The sequence below is a fragment of the Nycticebus coucang genome, chromosome 8 (assembly GCF_027406575.1).
Source record: "Nycticebus coucang isolate mNycCou1 chromosome 8, mNycCou1.pri, whole genome shotgun sequence".
Taxonomy (NCBI): domain Eukaryota; kingdom Metazoa; phylum Chordata; class Mammalia; order Primates; family Lorisidae; genus Nycticebus; species Nycticebus coucang.
In genome coordinates, this window is record NC_069787.1 from 2830801 (window position 1) to 2849677 (window position 18877).

The 18877-nt window shown below is 46.3% G+C and overlaps 1 protein-coding gene across 1 annotated transcript in view; it reads right to left on the reverse strand.

Annotated features, from left to right (window-relative positions):
• The window catches only part of RPN1 (ribophorin I), a 32588-nt gene extending 13969 nt beyond the window's left edge, over positions 1-18619 (reverse strand). Inside the window, exons 1-5 of the mRNA XM_053599354.1 lie at positions 18285-18619; positions 10602-10666; positions 7123-7429; positions 2976-3185; positions 1804-1996 (exon numbers count right to left, since the gene is read on the reverse strand). Of these exons, the coding sequence (XP_053455329.1) occupies positions 1804-1996; positions 2976-3185; positions 7123-7429; positions 10602-10666; positions 18285-18545 (1036 nt within the window). The 5' untranslated portion in view covers positions 18546-18619. The remainder of the gene's footprint in view (positions 1-1803; positions 1997-2975; positions 3186-7122; positions 7430-10601; positions 10667-18284) is intronic.
• Between the last annotated feature and the right edge of the window lie 258 nt (positions 18620-18877).

An 18877-nucleotide genomic window follows, 5' to 3' on the forward strand; every position in this document is an offset into this window, starting at 1 on the left:
ATGCAGGCGCACCTGTCAGGACCGCAGGCCTACTTCTTTATGTTGACTGCCTCCGCATGCTGACCAGTTACAGTCCCCTGGGTAGGGTCAATTTACACAGGTTCTACTGTATTTTAAAAAGGGCAAAACTAAGGTATAATATCTAGAGATATGCATTTGGGTGATAAAACTATGAAGAAATTCAAAAAGTGATTACTAAAAAGTCAGCGCAGTAACTGCTTTGTGGGGAAGGAAGAGCTACATGGACGGTCTTCTGAGTAACTGGCAAAATTTGATTCCTTGACCTGCATGGTGGTTTCAAGATGCTCCTCATATAATAATTCACTGAGCTATACATTTGTTTTGTGTGGTTTTCTGTATTTTATTTTGTAATGAAGAGCTTAAAATAAAGACTTACAGGAAATATGACATGTTTATGATCACTAGTTCAAGGTGCTTATATAAAAGTATTTATTATTCTCTGAATTTTTTTTTTTTTTTTTTTTTTGTAGAGACAGAGTCTCACTTTATGGCCCTCGGTAGAGTGCCGTGGCCTCACACAGCTCACAGCAACCTCCAACTCCTGGGCTTAAGCGATTCTCTTGCCTCAGCCTCCCGAGTAGCTGGGACCACAGGCGCCTGCTACAACGCCCAGCTATTTTTTTTTTTTTTTTTTTTTTTTTTTGGTTGCAGTTTGGCCGGGGCCGGGTTTGAACCCGCCACCCTCCGTATATGGGGCCGGCGCCTTACCGACTGAGCCACAGGCGCCGCCCTATTCTCTGAATTTTTATTTTTATAATTTCCTAGAGGAATGCCTAAAAAAAATTAAAAATTTTTTTAAAAACTACTTAAAAGGCAGCGCCCATAGTTCAGTTGGCAGGGCGCCAGCCACATACACCAGGGCTGGTGGGTTTGACCCCGGCCCGGGCCTGCTAAGCAACAATGACAACTATAAGCAAAAAATAGCCGGGCGTTGTGGCGGGCATCTGTAGTCCCAGCTACTCGGGAGGCTGAGGCAAGAGAATCACTTAAGCCCAGGAGTTGGAGGTTGCTGTGAGCTGTGACGCCACAGTACTCTTCCCAGGGTGACAGCTTGAGACTGTCTCAAGGAAAAAAAAAAAAAAACCCTACTTAAAATAACTTTTACGCAGTTCCATCTATAAATCTGAGAATGAGAAGATGGCTTCTATCGTACTGTTTGTATAACATGACACTTTGACAACAGTACTTCATACCCAACCATGAAAAGCTATTCCTGGGCGGCACCTGTGGCTCAAAGGAGTAGGGCACCAGCCCCATATGCCGAAGGTGGTGGGTTCAAACCCAGCCCAAGCCAAAAACCGCAGAAAAAATAAAAATAAAAATAATAAAATCTGTCACTGTTCAAATCCTTCTTTAAAAAAAAAAAAAAAGAGGGCGGCGCCTGTGGCTCAGTGGGTAGGGCACCGGCCCCATATACCGAGGTTGGCGGTTTCAAACCCAGCCCCAGCCAAACTGCAACAAAGAAATAGCCAGGTGTTGTGGCAGACGCCTGTAGTCCCAGCTACTCGGGAGGCTGAGGCAGGGGAATCGCCTAGGCCCTGGAGCTGGAGGTTGCTGTGAGCTGTGTGACACCACAGCACTCTACCAAGGGCGATAAAGTGGGACTCTGCCTTTACAAAAAAAAAAAGAAAAGAAAGAAAAGCTATTCCTGATATCCCAGCCTTTCTAAGAATGATAATAGAATACTCTCTCCTTACCTAGAAGAAGCAGTAAAAGGGGGGGGGGGGGACTGTAAGAAATTAAAGAAAAGGTATAATTTCTCCCTTAGTTTTGAAGACTGACCCAAATTATAGAGGTACTCATAGCTTGGGAGGTTGTAGCCAATGATATAGTGGGTCTTCCACCCGCCAAAGAGAGGGAAGCGAGGCCGGACTTCCATCTCTACAGAGTCGTCCAAAATCAGGAGGTGGCTGGTGGAAACGTTGCCAATCTCATCCCGGTAATAAACATCCTGGGCGGCAGCAGGGAGGATGGTCTGCAAGACAGAGAGTAGACGCTTCTTCAAACTCCAGGAGCCTATTCAAAGGAAATGATCCTAACTAGACAAAAGACTTTCTCCACCAAGATCTTCACAAAGTACTTTACCTAATGAAAACAGGCCCTGAACTATAAGCAACCTAAAAAAGTTAAACTTTCCCACTAACATTTCAAAATTTCTAGAAATCACATCTACTTCTAAATCAAGGTTGGTAAGTAGCCAAATTCTCCTAAATAGTAATTAAGAGACTTGCCTTTGTGAACACTGTAGCCTTAATAAAAAGGTGAAAAAAAATTGGCAAGTTATTTTGCGGAGAGAGAAACTAAAGATGGAACAAATTACATCAAATTATTAGGTGGTAGGGTTATGGAAAGGGTTTTTCACCTAATATTCCTTATTGTATCTTCTAAATCTGTCAGGATATCAACATTTTAATCACAGGGGCGAGGAATGCACTACCTTTGTTCACTTATGTAAGTGTGTGAACACTCATGTAGCTCCTCCTTCATAGAAGTACATGAAAGTGTTATAAAATTTCATTTATAAGACACAAAAATACAAAACTGGACATGCAATAAGAATAAAGTTTTTATAAAACAGCATTACAAAAAAACACAAACAGATCAAAATGTTAGTAAAACTAGTGTTTGGGTGGTGGAACTATGTTTTTTCTTTTTAAAATACATGGCCTGGGTGGCGCCTGTGGCTCAAGGAGTAGGGTGCCAGTCCCATATGCCGGAGGTGGTGGGTTCAAACCCAGCCACGGCCAAAAACCACAAAAAAAAAAAAATAAAATAAAATAAAATACATGGCCTACTTATTCAAAGAGAAGAATTTTTTTTAAGATTTTGTTGGTTTCTAACTCTGCCACTTACTACTTGAACATCAGTCAATCCCAAACAACTGTCTATATATTTAGCTTGCTCCAAAAAAGCAAAAGGGCAGATAAGATAAAGCCAAGCTGAACGTTCTATACCTTAAAAGAACGAATGGAGGATATCCCGCTATCAGGCTGCCTCTGGTAATCATATCGTGAGAAAGGGCCCTTCAGTACAGCCCCTGTGTGTTTCAAGTCCACGTTTTCTTCCACAGCAATGTTACCCCAGTGAGAGACCTCAATGACACGGGTCATGCCGGTGATGGTCAGGAAAGGGCTGTTGTTCTCATAATGTACTTTGAAAGTATCCTGGAGAGGAAAGGACAAACAGTTCGAAGGCTTGGAAATAGAGCGATCATTGCTACTTTAACTAAATTGATGGTTAAATTATGGTGTAACCAATAATATATATAAAAACATAGTGTTTAATAGGACTTTTTGCTCACATGGAAATTAATGTTCATGGTATGTATTAATTAGAATATTGGGGCTCGGTGTCAGTGGCTCAAGCGGTTAAGGCACCAGACACAAAAACCTGAGCTGGCGGGTTCAAATCCAGCCCAGGCCTGCCAAACAACAACGACAGCCGCAACCAAAAAATGGCTGGGCGTTGTGGCAGGCACCTGTGGTCCCAGCTACTTGGGAGGCAGAGGCAGGAGAATCACTTGAGCCCAGGAATTGGAGGTTGCTGTGAGCTGTGATGCCACAGCGCTCTACCCAAGGCAAAAGCTGAGGCTCTGTCTCAAAAAAAAAAAAAAAAAAAGAAAATTGGGACATAAAAAAATAAAAATTGTAGGGCTGGCGGCACCTGTGGCTCAGTCGGTAAGGCGCCAGCCCCATATACCGAGGGTGGCGGGTTCGAACCCGGCCCCGGCCAAACTGCAACCAAAAAAATAGCTGGGCGTTGTGGCGGGCGCCTGTAGTCCCAGCTACTCGGGAGGCTGAGGCAAGAGAATCGCTTAAGCCCAGGAGTTGGAGGTTGCTGTGAGCTGTGTGAGGCCATGGCACTCTACCGAGGGCCATAAAGTGAGACTCTGTCTCTACAAAAAAAAAAAAAAAAATTGTAGGGCGGCGCCGGTGGCTCAAAGGAATAAGGTACCGGCCCCATATGCTGTAGGTGGTGGGTTCAAACCCAGCCCCAGCCAAAAACTGCAAAATAAAAAAAATAAAAATAAAAATTTTTTCAAGTCCAACATAAATACCTTTTGGATTTTAAAAATGAAAACTTCTACATTCCACTTATAGTAACAATGCAAGAAAAAAAGAACCTGAAAATACACAGGAACTAGAATTAGAGATTATTTCTACTTTCTCCTTGCAGTATTTTCCAAATTGCTATAATGAGCTTTTTTTTTTTTTATTTAAATCTTTTTTTTTGTAGAGACAGAGTCTTAACTTTATCGCCCTCGGTAGAGTGCGACGGCATCCCACAGCTCACAGCAACCTCCAACTCCTGGGCTGAAGTGATTCTCTTGCCTCAGCCTAAGTGATTCTCTTGCCTCAGCCTCCCGAGTAGCTGGGACTACAGGCACCCGCCACAACGCCCAGCTATTTTTTGGTTTGCAGTTCAGCCAGGGCCGGGTTTTGAACTCGCCACCCTCGGTATATGGGGCCGGCGCCCTACCAACTGAGCCACAGGCGCCGCCCTTTCTTTCTTTTTTTTTTTTAAAGACAGAGTCTTACTCTGTTGCCTGGGCTACAGTCCAATTGCGTCATCATAGCTCACTGCAACCTCAAACTCCTGGGCTCAGCCCCCAGAATAGCTGGGACTACACGCATGCACCTACCACACCCAGCTAATTTTTCTAGAGATGGGGTCTTGGCTCTTGCTCAGAGTGGTCTCCAGCTCCTGGCCTCAAGTGATCCTCCTGCTTTGGCATCCTAAAGTGCTAGGATTATAGGCATGAGTTACCATCCCCAGCCCACAATAAGTTTTTCAAACTGCTTTTGAAATAATTTTTAGTTTTAAAATAAAATAAAATCTTAAATTATAAATAAAGAAAAAACTCTAACTAGGAAATACATAAGATCTAATGAAGAGGCTCAGTGCCCATAGCGTGGTGGTTATGGCACCAGACACATACACTAAGACTGGCAGGTTCTAACCCAGCCCGGGCCAGCTGAACAACAATGACAACAACAACAACAAAATAGCCAGGTGTTGTGGGAGGCACCTATAATCCCAGCTACTTGGGAGGCTGAGGCAAGAGAATCACTTAAGCCCAAGAGTTTGAGGTTGCTGTGAGCTCTGACACCACAGCACTCTACCCAGGGCAACATAATGAGACTCTGTCTCAACAACAACAAAAAGGATCTAATGAAGATATAAGCTCTATCCAATGAGCTCAAAACTTGAAGATAATACACAGCATTACTACTACTGGGCTTTTCTGTCCCAGAGAAGACTCATCCAGAAAAATTCACAGAAGAGCAACATGTTTAGCTAGTGGGTATAGAACTGAGGTGTATGCAGGTGTCAGGCACTCTTTGATGAGCATCATCTCATTTCATCCTCAAAATAACATGATGAAGCAAGTCCTACTCATCCCCATTTTACAAATAAAAACTGCCCCCAGCACTTGGGAAACCGAGGCAGGTGGATTACGTGAGCTCACAGGTTTGAGAACAGCCTGAGCTGGAGCGAGACCCCGTCTCTAAAAAATAGCCAGGCACTGTGGCGGGCGCCTGTACTCCCAGCTGCTTGGGAAGCTAAGGCAAAAGGATCACTTGAACCCAAGAGTTTGAGGTTGCTGTGAGCTGTGATGCCAAAGCACTCTACCAGGGGTGACATAGTGAGACTCTGTCTCAAAAAAAAAAAGGGCAGCGCCTGTGGCTCAAAAGAGTAGGGCGCTGGCCCCATATGCCAGAGGTGGTGGGTTCAAACCCAACCCTGGTCAAAAACCGCAAAAAAAAAAAAAAAAATACTCTAAGACTTAACAGTTTCCATTATCTTGTTCATAATCATTAACTGAAGGGGCAATCCTAGGTTGTCAACTCTGCAGAAGTTCTGACTTGACACTTCTACATGGTAAGTACTGCTTCCCAGTAAGGTCCAAGAGAATTAAAGTCAATACCTTCAGCAATTCCTCAACTTCTTTGCCAATTTTACCACTGAGATTAGTATTAAAAACTCTTTTTGGTCATTAGAGAATTCAAGCACTCTTCTATGACTGCACTCCTAAAACTCTACAGAAATGCAATACAAAAGAATAAAAAGGCCAGAAAAACACCCTTCTTCCTTCGAAAAGGAGTTTATACTAGTCTTTTCTATTTTTGCATGTCTGATACATGACATAATAATGAAATCTTGGGTGGTGCCCGTGGCTCAAAGGAGTAGGGCGCCGGCCCCACATGCCAGAGGTGGAGGGTTCAAACCCAGCCCGGCCAAAAACTGCAAAAAATAATAATAATATGGGCGGCGCCTGTGGCTCAGTGAGTAGGGCACCGGCCCCATATGCCGAGGGTGGCGGGTTCAAACCCAGCCCCAGCCAAATTGCAACAAAAAAATAGCCGGGCGTTGTGGCAGGCGCCTGTAGTCCCAGCTGCTCGGGAGGCTGAGGCAAGAGAATCGCGTAAGCCCAAGAGTTAGAGGTTGCTGTGAGCTGTGTGATGCCACGGAACTCTACCTGAGGGTGGTATGTGAGACTCTGTCTCTACAAAAAAAAATAATAATAATAATGAAATCTTTTTAAGCCTTAATTGCTCCCTCTCCCTTTAAGTCCTAACCCTGGGAGGCCCAGCATTTGACTCTCAGCCACTTGGTCAGCTGTGCTTACCTCAGCACTACCCAACAATACCATCTCAAGGCCTTTGTCCCTCTTACTGCCTCTCCCTGGAATGTCTTGCTCGCATCTCCCCCAGTTTCCACCCCAACTCTCCAAATACTGGCTCCCTAGTCTCTACCTCTGTTCCCAAAGGAGAAACATGACCCTCATGGATTCATTTCACAGCAGGTTAAAAATTTTGAGGCTGGGGCAGCGCCTGTGGCTCAAGGAATAGGGCGCTGGCCCCATATACCGGAGGTGGTGGGTCCAAACGGGGCCCTGGACAAAAACTGCAAAAAAAAAAAAAAAAAAAAAAAAAAAATTTGAGACTGATCTTAGAAATGACTTTAGACTTCCACATAACTCTTCTCCTGCTGGATCTAAAGGGAGAACCCCACACCACTCAAGCCTATCACCCAGCCGTCACTCTTTAAAACATTTTCTAAAGAGAATGGACATGGCTGGACTCTTCTGCAGCCTACCTGACTATAGGCAGGGACATCTCTGAAAGGCCCATAGTCCAGGAGGTCCTCAGAGCGCGCAGGGTTCCCCAGCTTGGTGTAGCTCTCCACGTTTCGGGAGGCAAGCTTCACACGCATGGTTTGTGTTTTCGTTGGGTAAGGAGAATAGAAATAATGGTTCCCCTCAAACACCACAAACTGTTTCTCTGACTGGGTGATCTGGGTTGGATACGGCTGAAGTACATGGGTGTAGACTGTTTCCACAATGACTGAAATCTTGGATCCAGGATCAAGAGCAACTGGAAGCTTGACCGTGAAGAATCTCCCACTGAAACAAGAACCAAAAGAGACTGAGGAAAATGAAGACAGAGCTAGCTGTTCAGTTACGCCAAAATTTTGAGCCTAAGACAAAAGCAGTTACCTTTAAGAAATCAACTTTAACCTTTTTTAAAAAAGAGTTTCATTCCGTTGCCCAGGACAGAGTGCTGTGGCATCAGCCTAACTCACAACAACCTCAAACTCCTGGGTTTAAGTGATCCTCCTGCCTCAGCCTCCAGAGTAGCTGGGACCACAGGCACCCACCCCTACAACGGGCTAATTTTTCTATTTTTACTAGAGACGGAGTCTTGCCCTTGCTCAGGTTGGTCTTGAATTCCTGACTTCAATGGATCCTTCTGCCTCAGTCTCTCAGAGTGCTAACATCACAGGTGTGAGCCACCACGCTCGGCCACCTTTCATCTTTTAAGCCTTTTAAGACAAATGTCTAGATGTTCATCTCAGGGTTGTTTATAATAGCAATAAAGAGTAAGACAACCTAAATGTCCAACAACTAGATAATGATTAAAAAAAACATTCTAATGCAGCAGCGCCTATGGCTCAGTGGGTAAGGCACCAGCCCCATATACCAAGGGTGGCGGGTTCAAACCCAACCCCGGCCAGCTAAAACAGCAGTGGTAACTGCAACAAGAAATAGCCGGGTGTTATGGCAGGCACCTATAGTCCCAGCTACTCAGGAGGCTGAGGCAAGAGAATCACCTAAGCTCAGGAGTTGGAGGTTGTTTTCTGAGCTGTTTGACACCTCCACACTCTACCAAGAGCGATAAAGTGAGAGTCTGTCACTACCAAAAATAAAAAGGTTCGGCGCCTGTGGCTCAACCGACTAAGGCACCAGTGACATACACCTGAGCTGGCGGGTTCAAATCCAGCCTTGGCCCGCCAAACAATGATGGCTGCAACCAAAAAAATTGCTAGGCATTGTGGCAGGCACCTCCCAGCTACTTGGGAGGCAGAGCCAGGAGAATAGATTTAGCCCAGGAGTTGGAGGTTGCTATGAGCTGTGATGCCACCCAGGGTGACAGCCTGAGGCTTTGTCTCAAAAAAAAAAAAAAAAAAAATTACAAATCCACAAGGGTAGGCCAGTCGTGGTAGGTCACGCCTGTAATCCTAGCACTCTGGGAGGCTGAGGTGGGTGGACTGCCTGAGCTCAGGCGGGATCTCACCTAAAATGCACCTTGTGAGGGTATATAACACACCCTTTGGGTGAGGGGATCTTCTACAAATGGAACATTACCCTGGAAGTGAGAACAGTGTAACCTAAATATTGTACCCTCACATTAATGTGAACAATGTTTTTTTTTTTTTTGAGACAGAGCCTCAAGCTGTTGCCCTGGGTAGAGTGCTGTAGCATCACAGCTCACAGCAACCTCCAACTCCTGGGCTCAAGCGATTCTCCTGCCTCAGCCTCCCAAGTAGCTGGGACAACAGGCACCCCCCACAATGCCCTGCTATTTTTTGGTTGCTGCTGTCATTATTGTTTGGCGGGCCCAGGCTGGATTCAAACCTGCCAGCTCAGGTGTATATGGCTGGTGCCTTAGCCGCTTGAGCCACAGGCACCAAGCTAAACAATGTTTTTTTAAAAAGTATTTTAAATTGGGCGGCGCCTGTGCCTCAAAGAAGTAGGGCGTCGGCCCCATAAGCCAGAGGTGGAGGGTTCAAACCCAGCCCTGGCCAAAAACTGCAAAAAAAAAAAAAAGTATTTTAAATTATAATTTATTATATTAGTTCCAGGCCCCAGACTAGGTGCTAAAGTTAGAGCAGAGAACTAAGCAAGTCTAAGCTCTGAGCTTTCAGAGAAAGCAGTCTGTCTCCCTGGATAAGCATACCTTTGGATGCCCTGAGGCTTACAGGCGGGGATGCAGGGGGAGGTCCATCAGCCCCTAGGAAACACAAGGGAGCCAACCACAGATAGGAGGACACTTGCTGAGGCAAACAGCTTAGAGTGCTCATAGAAGGCTCTGAGGAACAAGAAGCTCCATATTCACTGGTCAGAGATCCTTGTTCACTCAAAAATTAAAAAGACTTGGCTTGGTATGAAAAGTAATCATTTTCGTTTTGTGAAACAAGCTGCTACCGGCAGGGACGGTGTAAGAACCTTTTTGTTCATCTGTGGTAGTGATATCACAAAAATTATGCACAAACCTTTTTTTTGCTCATCAGCTTCACTTAGTGTTTGTATATTTAATCTGTGGCCCAAGACAACTCTTCTTCCAATGTGGCCTAGAGAAGCCAGAAGGTTGGCCGAGGAATCCAGTGTCAGCATTAGTAATCAGAACACAAGTGAGTCCAGAATATGTTAGTATGTTGCTTACTACCAAATGCTACATTAATTAAAACATCCTCTTAGCTTGGCGCCTATAGCTCAATGGCTAGGGCGTCAGCCACTTACACCAGAGCTGGCAGGTTCAAATCCAGCCCAGGCCTGCCAAACAACTACAATCGGAAAAAAAAAAAAAGAAAGAAAAATAGCCGAGCATTGTGGCAGGCACCTGTAGACCCAGCTACTCGGGAGGCTGAGGCAAGAGAATTGCTTAACCCCAGGAGTTTGAGGTTGCTGTGAGCACTATGTCACCAAGGGTGACATAGTAAGACTCTGCCTAAAAAAAAAAAAAAAAAACTCCTCTAAGACACCAGTCACATCCTAAGCAACTCATCCCAGCTTATGATTCCAGACCTGACACAATAATCTTTTTTTTTTTTTCTGCAGAGACAGAGTCTCACTTTATTGCCCTTGGTAGAGTGCTGTGCCATCACAGCTCACAGCAACCTCCAGCTCCTGGGCTTAGGCGATTCTCTTGCCTCAGCCTCCCCAGTAGCTGGGACCACAGGCGCCTGCCACAACGCCCAGCTATTTTTTTTGTTGTTGTTGCAGTTTGGCAGGGGCCGGGTTTGAACCCACCACCCTAGGTATATGGGGTCGGCGCCCTACTTACTGAGCCACAGGTGCCGCCCCTGACACAATAATCTTTAACAAGAGACAAGAAATAGCCGGGCGTTGTGGCAGGCGCCTGTAGTCCCAGCTGCTCGGGAGGCTGAGGCAGGAGAATCGCTGAAGCCCAAGAGCTAGAGGTTGCTGTGAGTCCTGTGACATCATGGCACTCTTCTGAAGGCGGTAAAAAAAAAAAAAACAAGAGACAAGAAAAATATATTGTTTGCTAGCTTACCTTTTACCCTTAATTTTGGTTTCTCGTACTTCCAGATTGTTCTCTTCCTCTTCTTCTCCTTTCACCTATAACGGAAAAGAACAAGTTATCCATTTTTATGTCTTTGGCTTCTAATTTTTTAGTTAAATAATGAATCAAATGCCTTAGAACTTCAACACTGATCAAAACTATTAGAACTTTTAAAAGACTGAATTATGGGCCAAGGACAGTGGCTCACGCCTGTAATCGTAACACTCTGGGAGGCCAAGGTGGATGGATCGCCTAAGCCCAGGAGTTGAGAGACCAACCACCCTGAGCAAGAGCGAGACCCTATCTCTACTAAAATTAGAAAAAACTAGCCTGGCGACACCTGTGGCTCAGTCGGTAGGGCGCCAGCCCATATACCGAGGGTGGCGGGTTCAAACCCGGCCCCGGCCGAACTGCAACCAAAAAATAGCCGGGCGTTGTGGCGGGCGCCTGTAGTCCAGCTACTCGGGAGGCTGAGGCAAGAGAATCGCCTAAGCCCAGGAGTTGGAGGTTGCTGTGAGCTGTGTGAGGCCACGGCACTCTACCGAGGGCCATAAAGTGAGACTCTGTCTCTAAAAAAAGAGAAAAAACTAGCCAGGTGTTGTGGCTGAGGACAGTAGTCCCAGCTACTCAGGAGGCTGAGGTAAATTCAAATGTATCATCTGAACCCAGGAGTTTAGGTTGCTATGAGCTATGACACCACAGTACTCTACCCATGGTGACAGAGTGAGACTGACTAAAGAAATAAATACATACATAAATAAATACTGAATTATGGCTTCAGTAACAATTTTTCTTCATCTGAAACATAAGAATATTGTTAAAGACTTACATATGGAATAAGCAATATTATAACCTCTATAAATACATATCATTTTCCTGAATGATCAAATACATACATACAAATAAAGATTAGACTTCCAGGCCAGGTGTAGTACCCCGCGCCTGTAACTCTAGCACTACGGGAGGCCAAGGCATTCTGGGAGGATCATTTGAGGTCAAGAATTAGAGACCTGGCCAGTCTCAGGGGCTCACTCCTGAAATCCCAGCACTCTGGGAGGCCATGCCAGGCAGGCTACTTGAGCTCAGGAGTTTGAGACCAGCCTGAGCTAGAGCGAGACCCTGTCTCGAAAAAAAAACAGATGGACGTTGTGGCAGATACCTATAGTTCCAGCTACTCAGGAGGCTGAAGCAAAGAATCACTTGAGCCCAAGAGTTTGAGGTTACTGTGAGCTGTGATGCCATAGCACTCAACCCTGAGGCGACTGAATGAGAAACTCTGTCTCCAAAAGAAGTAGTCTCAGCTACTCAGGAGGGTGAGGTAGGAGATCGCTTGAGCTCAGGTGTTTGAAGTTGCAGTGAGCCAGTCTGAGGCCATGCTACTCTAGCCTAGGTGACAGAACAATGCTCTATCTCAAAAAAAAAAAAAAAGATTAGACTTCCAAATACACTTCTCAAAAGCCTCTTTCTGGATGTTTTCTTCCCCTCTTAAATTCAAATATATATTCATAGAAATAGTCTTTAATGATGTAACAGAAGTCTCATGCATGATCAAAACTGTGTAACTTCTGGGTCGGCGTCTGTAGCTCAGTGGCTAGGGTGCTGGCCACATACACCAGAGCTGGTGGGTTCGAACCCAGCCCAGGCCTGCCAAACAACATTGACAAGCACACACACACAAAAAAAATAGCTGGGCGTTGTGGCAGGCACCTGTAGTCCCAGCTACTTGGGAGGCTGAGGCAAGAGAATTGCTTAAGCCCAAGAGTTTCTGGTTGCTGTGAGCTGTGTCGCCATGGCACTCTACCGAGGGCGACAAAGTGACTCTGTCTCCAAAAAAAAAAAAAAAAAAAAAAAAAAAACAAAAAACTGTGTAACTTTTTTTTTTTTTTTTGTTCGGGGTTGGGTTTGAACCCACCACCTCCGGCATATGGGGCCAACGCCCGAAGTTAATAGCGTCGAAAGCTCTTGAGGAGAAGGAGCCAGCAGTCCCTGCTGGACACACTCCTTACTCTTACGCTTCAGGCAAGAGGGTGTGTGACCAAGAAAAGGGTGTGAACTCCAGAAGGCTGAGGGGGCTTTCTGAGAAAGAGTAGCATCTGAAATTATAAGACCGTGGGGTAGACTATAAGGAAAAAACATAAATACACATCACTTATCTCCTTGACAATGGAATCTCCAGCCAAAAATAAAAGTTAGGACTGCCTTTTAGTGAAGCAGTGATTACCAGCAGGGCAAACAAAAATCCAAATACAATATTTTTTTAATATTATTTTTAACATTTCTAAAAGCCTAAAAATTATCATGCAATCATTCCAAATAAAGCTGTAAAGGCTAACAAGAACAAGTTCAAAAAAAGAAAGAAAGAAGAAAAAAAGAACAAGTTCAATTCCTTTGACTAGAATCCTTTTTTTTCTTTTCTTTTTGAGACAGAGTCTCACTATGTCACCCTCAGTAGAGTGCTGCAGTGTCACAGCTCACAGCAACCTCAAACTCTTGGGCTTAAGCGATTCTCTTGTCTCAGCCTCCCAAGTAGCTGGGACTACAGGCGCCCACCACAATGCCTAGCCCAGGCTGGGTTCGAACCCACCACCCTCAGTGTATGTGGCTGGCGCTGTAACCACTGTGCTACAGGTGCCGAGCCTTTGACTAAAATCTTATCACAATAGGAACATTCTAGAATACTCAACCCTATCAGAAACTCTCAGTTATAGAGGTTGATTTGCCTTAATGAAAGTTATTGCTACTTGATAAAAGATTCGCGTGGCAAAACATTTCAAATACAGGATCCAATGAGAGGAAGAATAAGATAGGTTGTGTGTGGTAAAAAGAGGAGGAACCACTGGCTCCTAGTCAATAATCACCATAGTTCCTTCTATTAGCTCCTAAAATTTTACAAGGGTTGGTAGACAATTCACTGAAACAATTTTCAGCAACCTCACCACTTTCCAAGACAACTATTAGAAAATAAACACCGTGGGCGGCGCCTGTGGCTCAGTGAGTAGGGCGCCGGCCCCATATACCGAGGGTGGCGGGTTCAAACTCAGCCCCGGCCAAACTGCAACCAAAAAATAGCCGGGCGTTGTGGCGGGCGCCTGTAGTCCCAGCTACTCCAGAGGCTGAGGCAAGAGAATCGCTTAAGCCCAGGAGTTGGAGGTTGCTGTGAGCCGTGTGACGCCACGGCACTCTACCCGAGGGCGGTACAGTGAGACTCTGTCTCTACAAAAAAAAAAAAAAGAAAATAAACACCGTATTTAAGTTTATCATCCAATTATTTCCCACTGGGATAGGGTATAAAACAGCTCATATATCCACTAACCCTGGTCTCTCTCTCGGACTACACAATGAACAAATGACTAAATAAATCTGGTGATGTGACTTAAACTTCAACACAAACCTACCTAACAGCTATCAAGGCCAGACAGGCAACACTGTACAGCCTGAGAACATACAGATGATGTATGGAACAAACTCACCTTAACTGGAGCCCTGACTTACACTTCACTGTGAGACCTCATGTAGGAGGCTAAATAACCTCCCAGATTACAGATTCCTCACTTGCTGTATCAGAACCCCTATACCTCAAAGGATTCAATGAACATGTACTTAAAATACCCAGGATGGTACCTAAAACAAAGTGAATTCTTAATAAGAAAGAAGTATCAGGCGGCACCTGTGGCTCAGTGAGTAGGGCACCAGCCCCATATACTGAGGGTGGTGGGTTCAAACCCGGCCCCGGCCAAACTGCAACAAAAAAATAGCTGGACATTGTGGCAGGCACCTATAGTCCCAGCTACTTGGGAGGCTGAGGCAAGAGAATCGCTTGAGTCCAAGAGTTTGAGGTTGCTGTGAGCTATGATGTCACAGCACTCTAAAGAAGGTAACAAAGTGAGACTGTGTCTCAAAAAAAGAAAAAAAAGAAAGAAAGAAAGAAAAATCCAAAACAAAACAAAAACTAAGGGACATAGGAAACTTCTGGAGGTGATGAATGTTTATTATCTAGATTGTGGTAATGGTAACATAAGTATATATGTTATGTCCAAACTCACCAAATTGCATATATTATATGGAGTTTTTCTATACACCAATTATACTTCAATAAAGTTGAAGAAAATAAAATTTACACATAGAAAATGACCATTAAAAAAAATGTATACTAGGCTTGGCGCCTGTGGCTCAAGTGGTTAAGGCGCCAGCCACATACACCTGAGCTGGCGGGTTCAAATCCAGTCTGGGCCTACCAAACAACAATGATGGCTGCAACCAAAAAAATAGCCGGGCATGGTGGCGGGCGCCTGTAGTCCCAGCTACTTGGGAGGTTGAGGCAAGAGAATCGCTTGAGCCCAGGAATTGGAGGTTGCTATGAGCTGTGATGCCACGGCACTCTACCCAGGGGGACAGCTTGAGGCTCAGTCTCAAAAAAAAAAAAAAAAAGGATACTAGGGGCAGCGCCTGTCTGTGGCTCAGTGGGTAAGGCACCGGCCCCATATGCAGAGGGTGGCAGGTTCAAACCCGGCCCCGGCCAAACTGCAACAAAAAAATTGCTGGGCATTGTGGCAGGCGCCTGTAGCTACTCGGGAGGCTGAGGCAAGAGAATAGCCTAAGCTCAGGAATTGGAGATTGCTGTGAACTGTGTGACACCACGGCACTCTACCAAGGGCAATAAAGTGAGACTCTGTCTCTACAAATTAAAAAAAAAAAAAAAAAATGGAGACTAGGTGGCACCTGTGGCTAGTGAGTAGGGTGCTGGCCCCATATACCGAGGGTGGTGGGTTCGAACCCAGCCCCGGCCAAACTACAACAACAACAACAAAACAGCCAGATGTTGTGGCAGGCACCTGTAGTCCCAGTTACTCGGGAGGCTGAGGCAAGAGAATCACTTGAGCCCAAGAGTTGGAGGTTGCTGTGAGCTATGATGCCACAACACCCTATCAAGGGCGACAAAGTAAGACTCTGTCTCTTACAAAAAAAAAAAGATGGAGATTTTGCATCTTTTGTATTTATTTACCCAGATGAATCTGGAGAACATTCTCCTAAGTATCGCAAATAGAATAAAACCAGGACAGCGGCCGCCCCCTCGCCCGTCACGCAACGCACGTTCGTGGGGAACCTGGTGCTAAACCATTTGTAGACGACCTGCTTCTGGGTCGGGGTTTCGTATGTAGCAGAGCAGCTCCCTCGCTGCAATCTATTGAAAGTCAGCCCTCGACACAAGGGTTTGTAAACAAAAAAAAAAAAAAAAAAAATAGAATAAAACCAGGACGGACAGTGATTCACACCTATAATCCCAGCACTCCGGGAGGCCAACATGGATGGATTGCTTGAGTTCAGGAGTTTGAAACCAGCCTGGGCAAGACTGAGACCCCTTTTCTACTAAAAATAAAAAAAAAAGAGCTAGGCACTGTGGTGGCCACTGTGGTGGTCACCTATAGTCCCAACTACTTGGGAGGCAGAGGCAGGAGGATCTCTTGAGCCCATGAGTTTGAGGATGCTGTGAGATACGACGCCATGGCACTCTGCCCAAGGTGACATAGTGAAAGAAAGATAAAATAAAATAAAATAAAATAAAGAATGGAAAAGCAAGCATCTCATAATCAATACTAAGCTAAAACTAGCAAATCAACAACCAAAGGCACACACAAGAGAAAAACACAATTAAATTCAAGAAGCAGGGACTGGGCGCCGTGGCTCACTCCTGTAATCACGCTGGGAAGGCCGAGGCAGGTGAAATCCTTGAGCTCAGGAGTCTAAGATCAGCCTGAGCAAGAGCGAGACCTCATCCATAAAAATAGCCAGGCACTGTGGCGGACACCTGTAGTCCCAGCTACTTGGGAGGCTGAGGGAAGAGATTTGCTTCAGCCCAGGAGTTTGAAGTTTCTGTGAGCTATGTGAGCTATGAAGCCACAGCACTCCACCAAGGGCAACAAAGTCAGACTCTGTCTCAAATAAATAAATAAATAAATAATAAATTCAAGGGCTCGGCGCCTGTGGCTCAAGCGGCTAGGACGTCAGCCACATACACCGGAGCTGGAGGGTTCGAATCCAACCCAGGCCAGCCAAACAACAATGACAACTATAACCAAACTATAGCTAGGCACTGTGGCGGGGGCCCGTAGTCCCAGCTACTTGGGAGGCTGAGGCAAGAGGATCTCTTAAGCCCAAGAGTTTGAGGTTGCTATGAGCTGTTACACCACAGAACTCTACCCAGTCTGACAGCTTGAGACTCTCTTAAAAATAAAAATAAATAAATAAATAAAATGAAAATAAATTCAAGAAGCAGGGACAGGGAAGGGAGGAAAGCGTCTCCAAAGGTGGTTAAGTTCCCACCTTTCAGGTACAATGCAGGGGTATTAGCACACTTCCTGGGTGAAAGACTCAACTACAACTCAGACTTTGGACTTTATCTTACAAACACAAATAATGTAATCTAATTGTATGTACTCTGATAGTAACCCGAAATTTAAAAAAGAAAAAAAAAAGTACAGTAACAACTTGTAAGTATTCTCCAATACATAGCAGGACAGCTACCTTCTCTTGTGGTCTAATTACACTGTGGCAAATTGTGATAACCTCATTAAACCACAACTGGCTTTTATAATTGAATAGCATCTAACATTCAAAACATTCAAAGGTTGCCAGGCAAATTTAAATGAAGTTTTGATAAGCACCTTTCCACACACCTTTGAGTAAAACTGTGCATTTCATCATGGACAAGGCATCAAAGGACTTCAGAAACTTAAGCTCTATAAACCCAGCTTTACAGCCATGTTCAGAGAACAAGGTGTGCTAAGAAGAAATGTGACATTATAATAAATATTCTCTCAACAGTGGTAACTGGGTAATCACTTAATGAATAGTTTAATAAATACCGTAATAAAAAGCAAATCTACCAACCTTTTCTGTCCCTGAGAGGTGTAAATGTGTTCACTGAAATGGCTGAAAAGTATATAAGCCAAACATTAAGAGCCATTTATTGCAGACGTGTAAGAATGAGCGGCGCTAGGAGGAAGGGAGAGTATTGGGCTGTTCCTTTCTGTACAGTATAAAAGAGTGTATATTACTTGTAGGAATTTTAACACTAACTTTTAGAAGAGTTTTAACATTGAAAAAGAGTTCCTGAGCAACCTTTAGGAGTGCGTTACACTTAGTATAACAAACATATCAAGGGTTTCAAGTGATTGCAAACTTGAATACCTGAAACCTATCACCTTCCTGACTGTTCCGGATGACGTCTAGAAAGAAACACCTACAACCCACCAAATACTGAGTTAAGGAAATGAAGGTCGTTTTAATACACTCCTTTGTCCTCACTTGGGCCACTGGGAAAGTCGTGAGAAATGAAGTCTGGCGCGCATGGCGCCCTGCGAAGCGCGGAGCTCAAGTGACCACCAACCCCTTGTACGGATGGGAGGTGCGTGTCCCCAGCCGGGCCAGGGACGAGCTCCGAGAAGGGGTCGGCCGCGCGACCCGAGGAGCCGCGCCCGTTAGCAGCAGCCAGCGCCCTAGCGGGCTTGGGCTGACGTGTCCGAAGCGGCGGGCGGGCGGACGCGGGCCGAGAACGAGCTGCGAAACCCGGGCTGCTAACGGGCCCCGGGGCTCCTGAGAGGCCCGCGGCGCCAGGCCCGCCGCCCAGGTCCCCGAGCAGGCGCGGGAGGGATCCGCAGGCCCAGCCGCACTCACCTGCACGCCGAGGTGCGCCAGCCGGGCCTCGAGCTCGGGCTCCAAAGCCAGCAGGAAGGAGGTGGCCCGGGACGTGGAACCGCCGCCCGGGTGCGCCAGGACGACCTCGGCCGTCACCTTGGCCAGGTGGCTGCTCAGATCCACCGTGCGCTTCACTTCCTCGTTGACCAGCGGCAGCGCCTCGGAGAAGGCGCTACCAAGCGCCGGGGCCCAGGCCCCGAGCAGCAAGAGCACAGACACACCGGGTACGAGCAGGGCCATGACTGGGGCGGAGCCGAGCGCCAGGCCCGCCGAGCGCGGCCGCGGCCCCGCCTCCGGCCGCCGCGCAGCCGCTCACTGGGCGGCGCTGGCGCCACAAGATGGCGGCGCCCGGCGGGAAGGACCCGGACTCCGCAGCCGCCGCCCCGCCTCCGGCCACCGCGCAGCCGCTCATTGGACGGCGGCCGGCGAGAAGGACCCACCACCCCCCACCGACTCCGCGGCCGCCGCCCCGCCTCCGGCCGCCGCACAGCCGCTCATTGGACGGCGCCCGGCGAGAAGGACCCACCCCCCCGACTCCGCGGCCGCCGAACCCACCCCGCCACCGGGCGCCG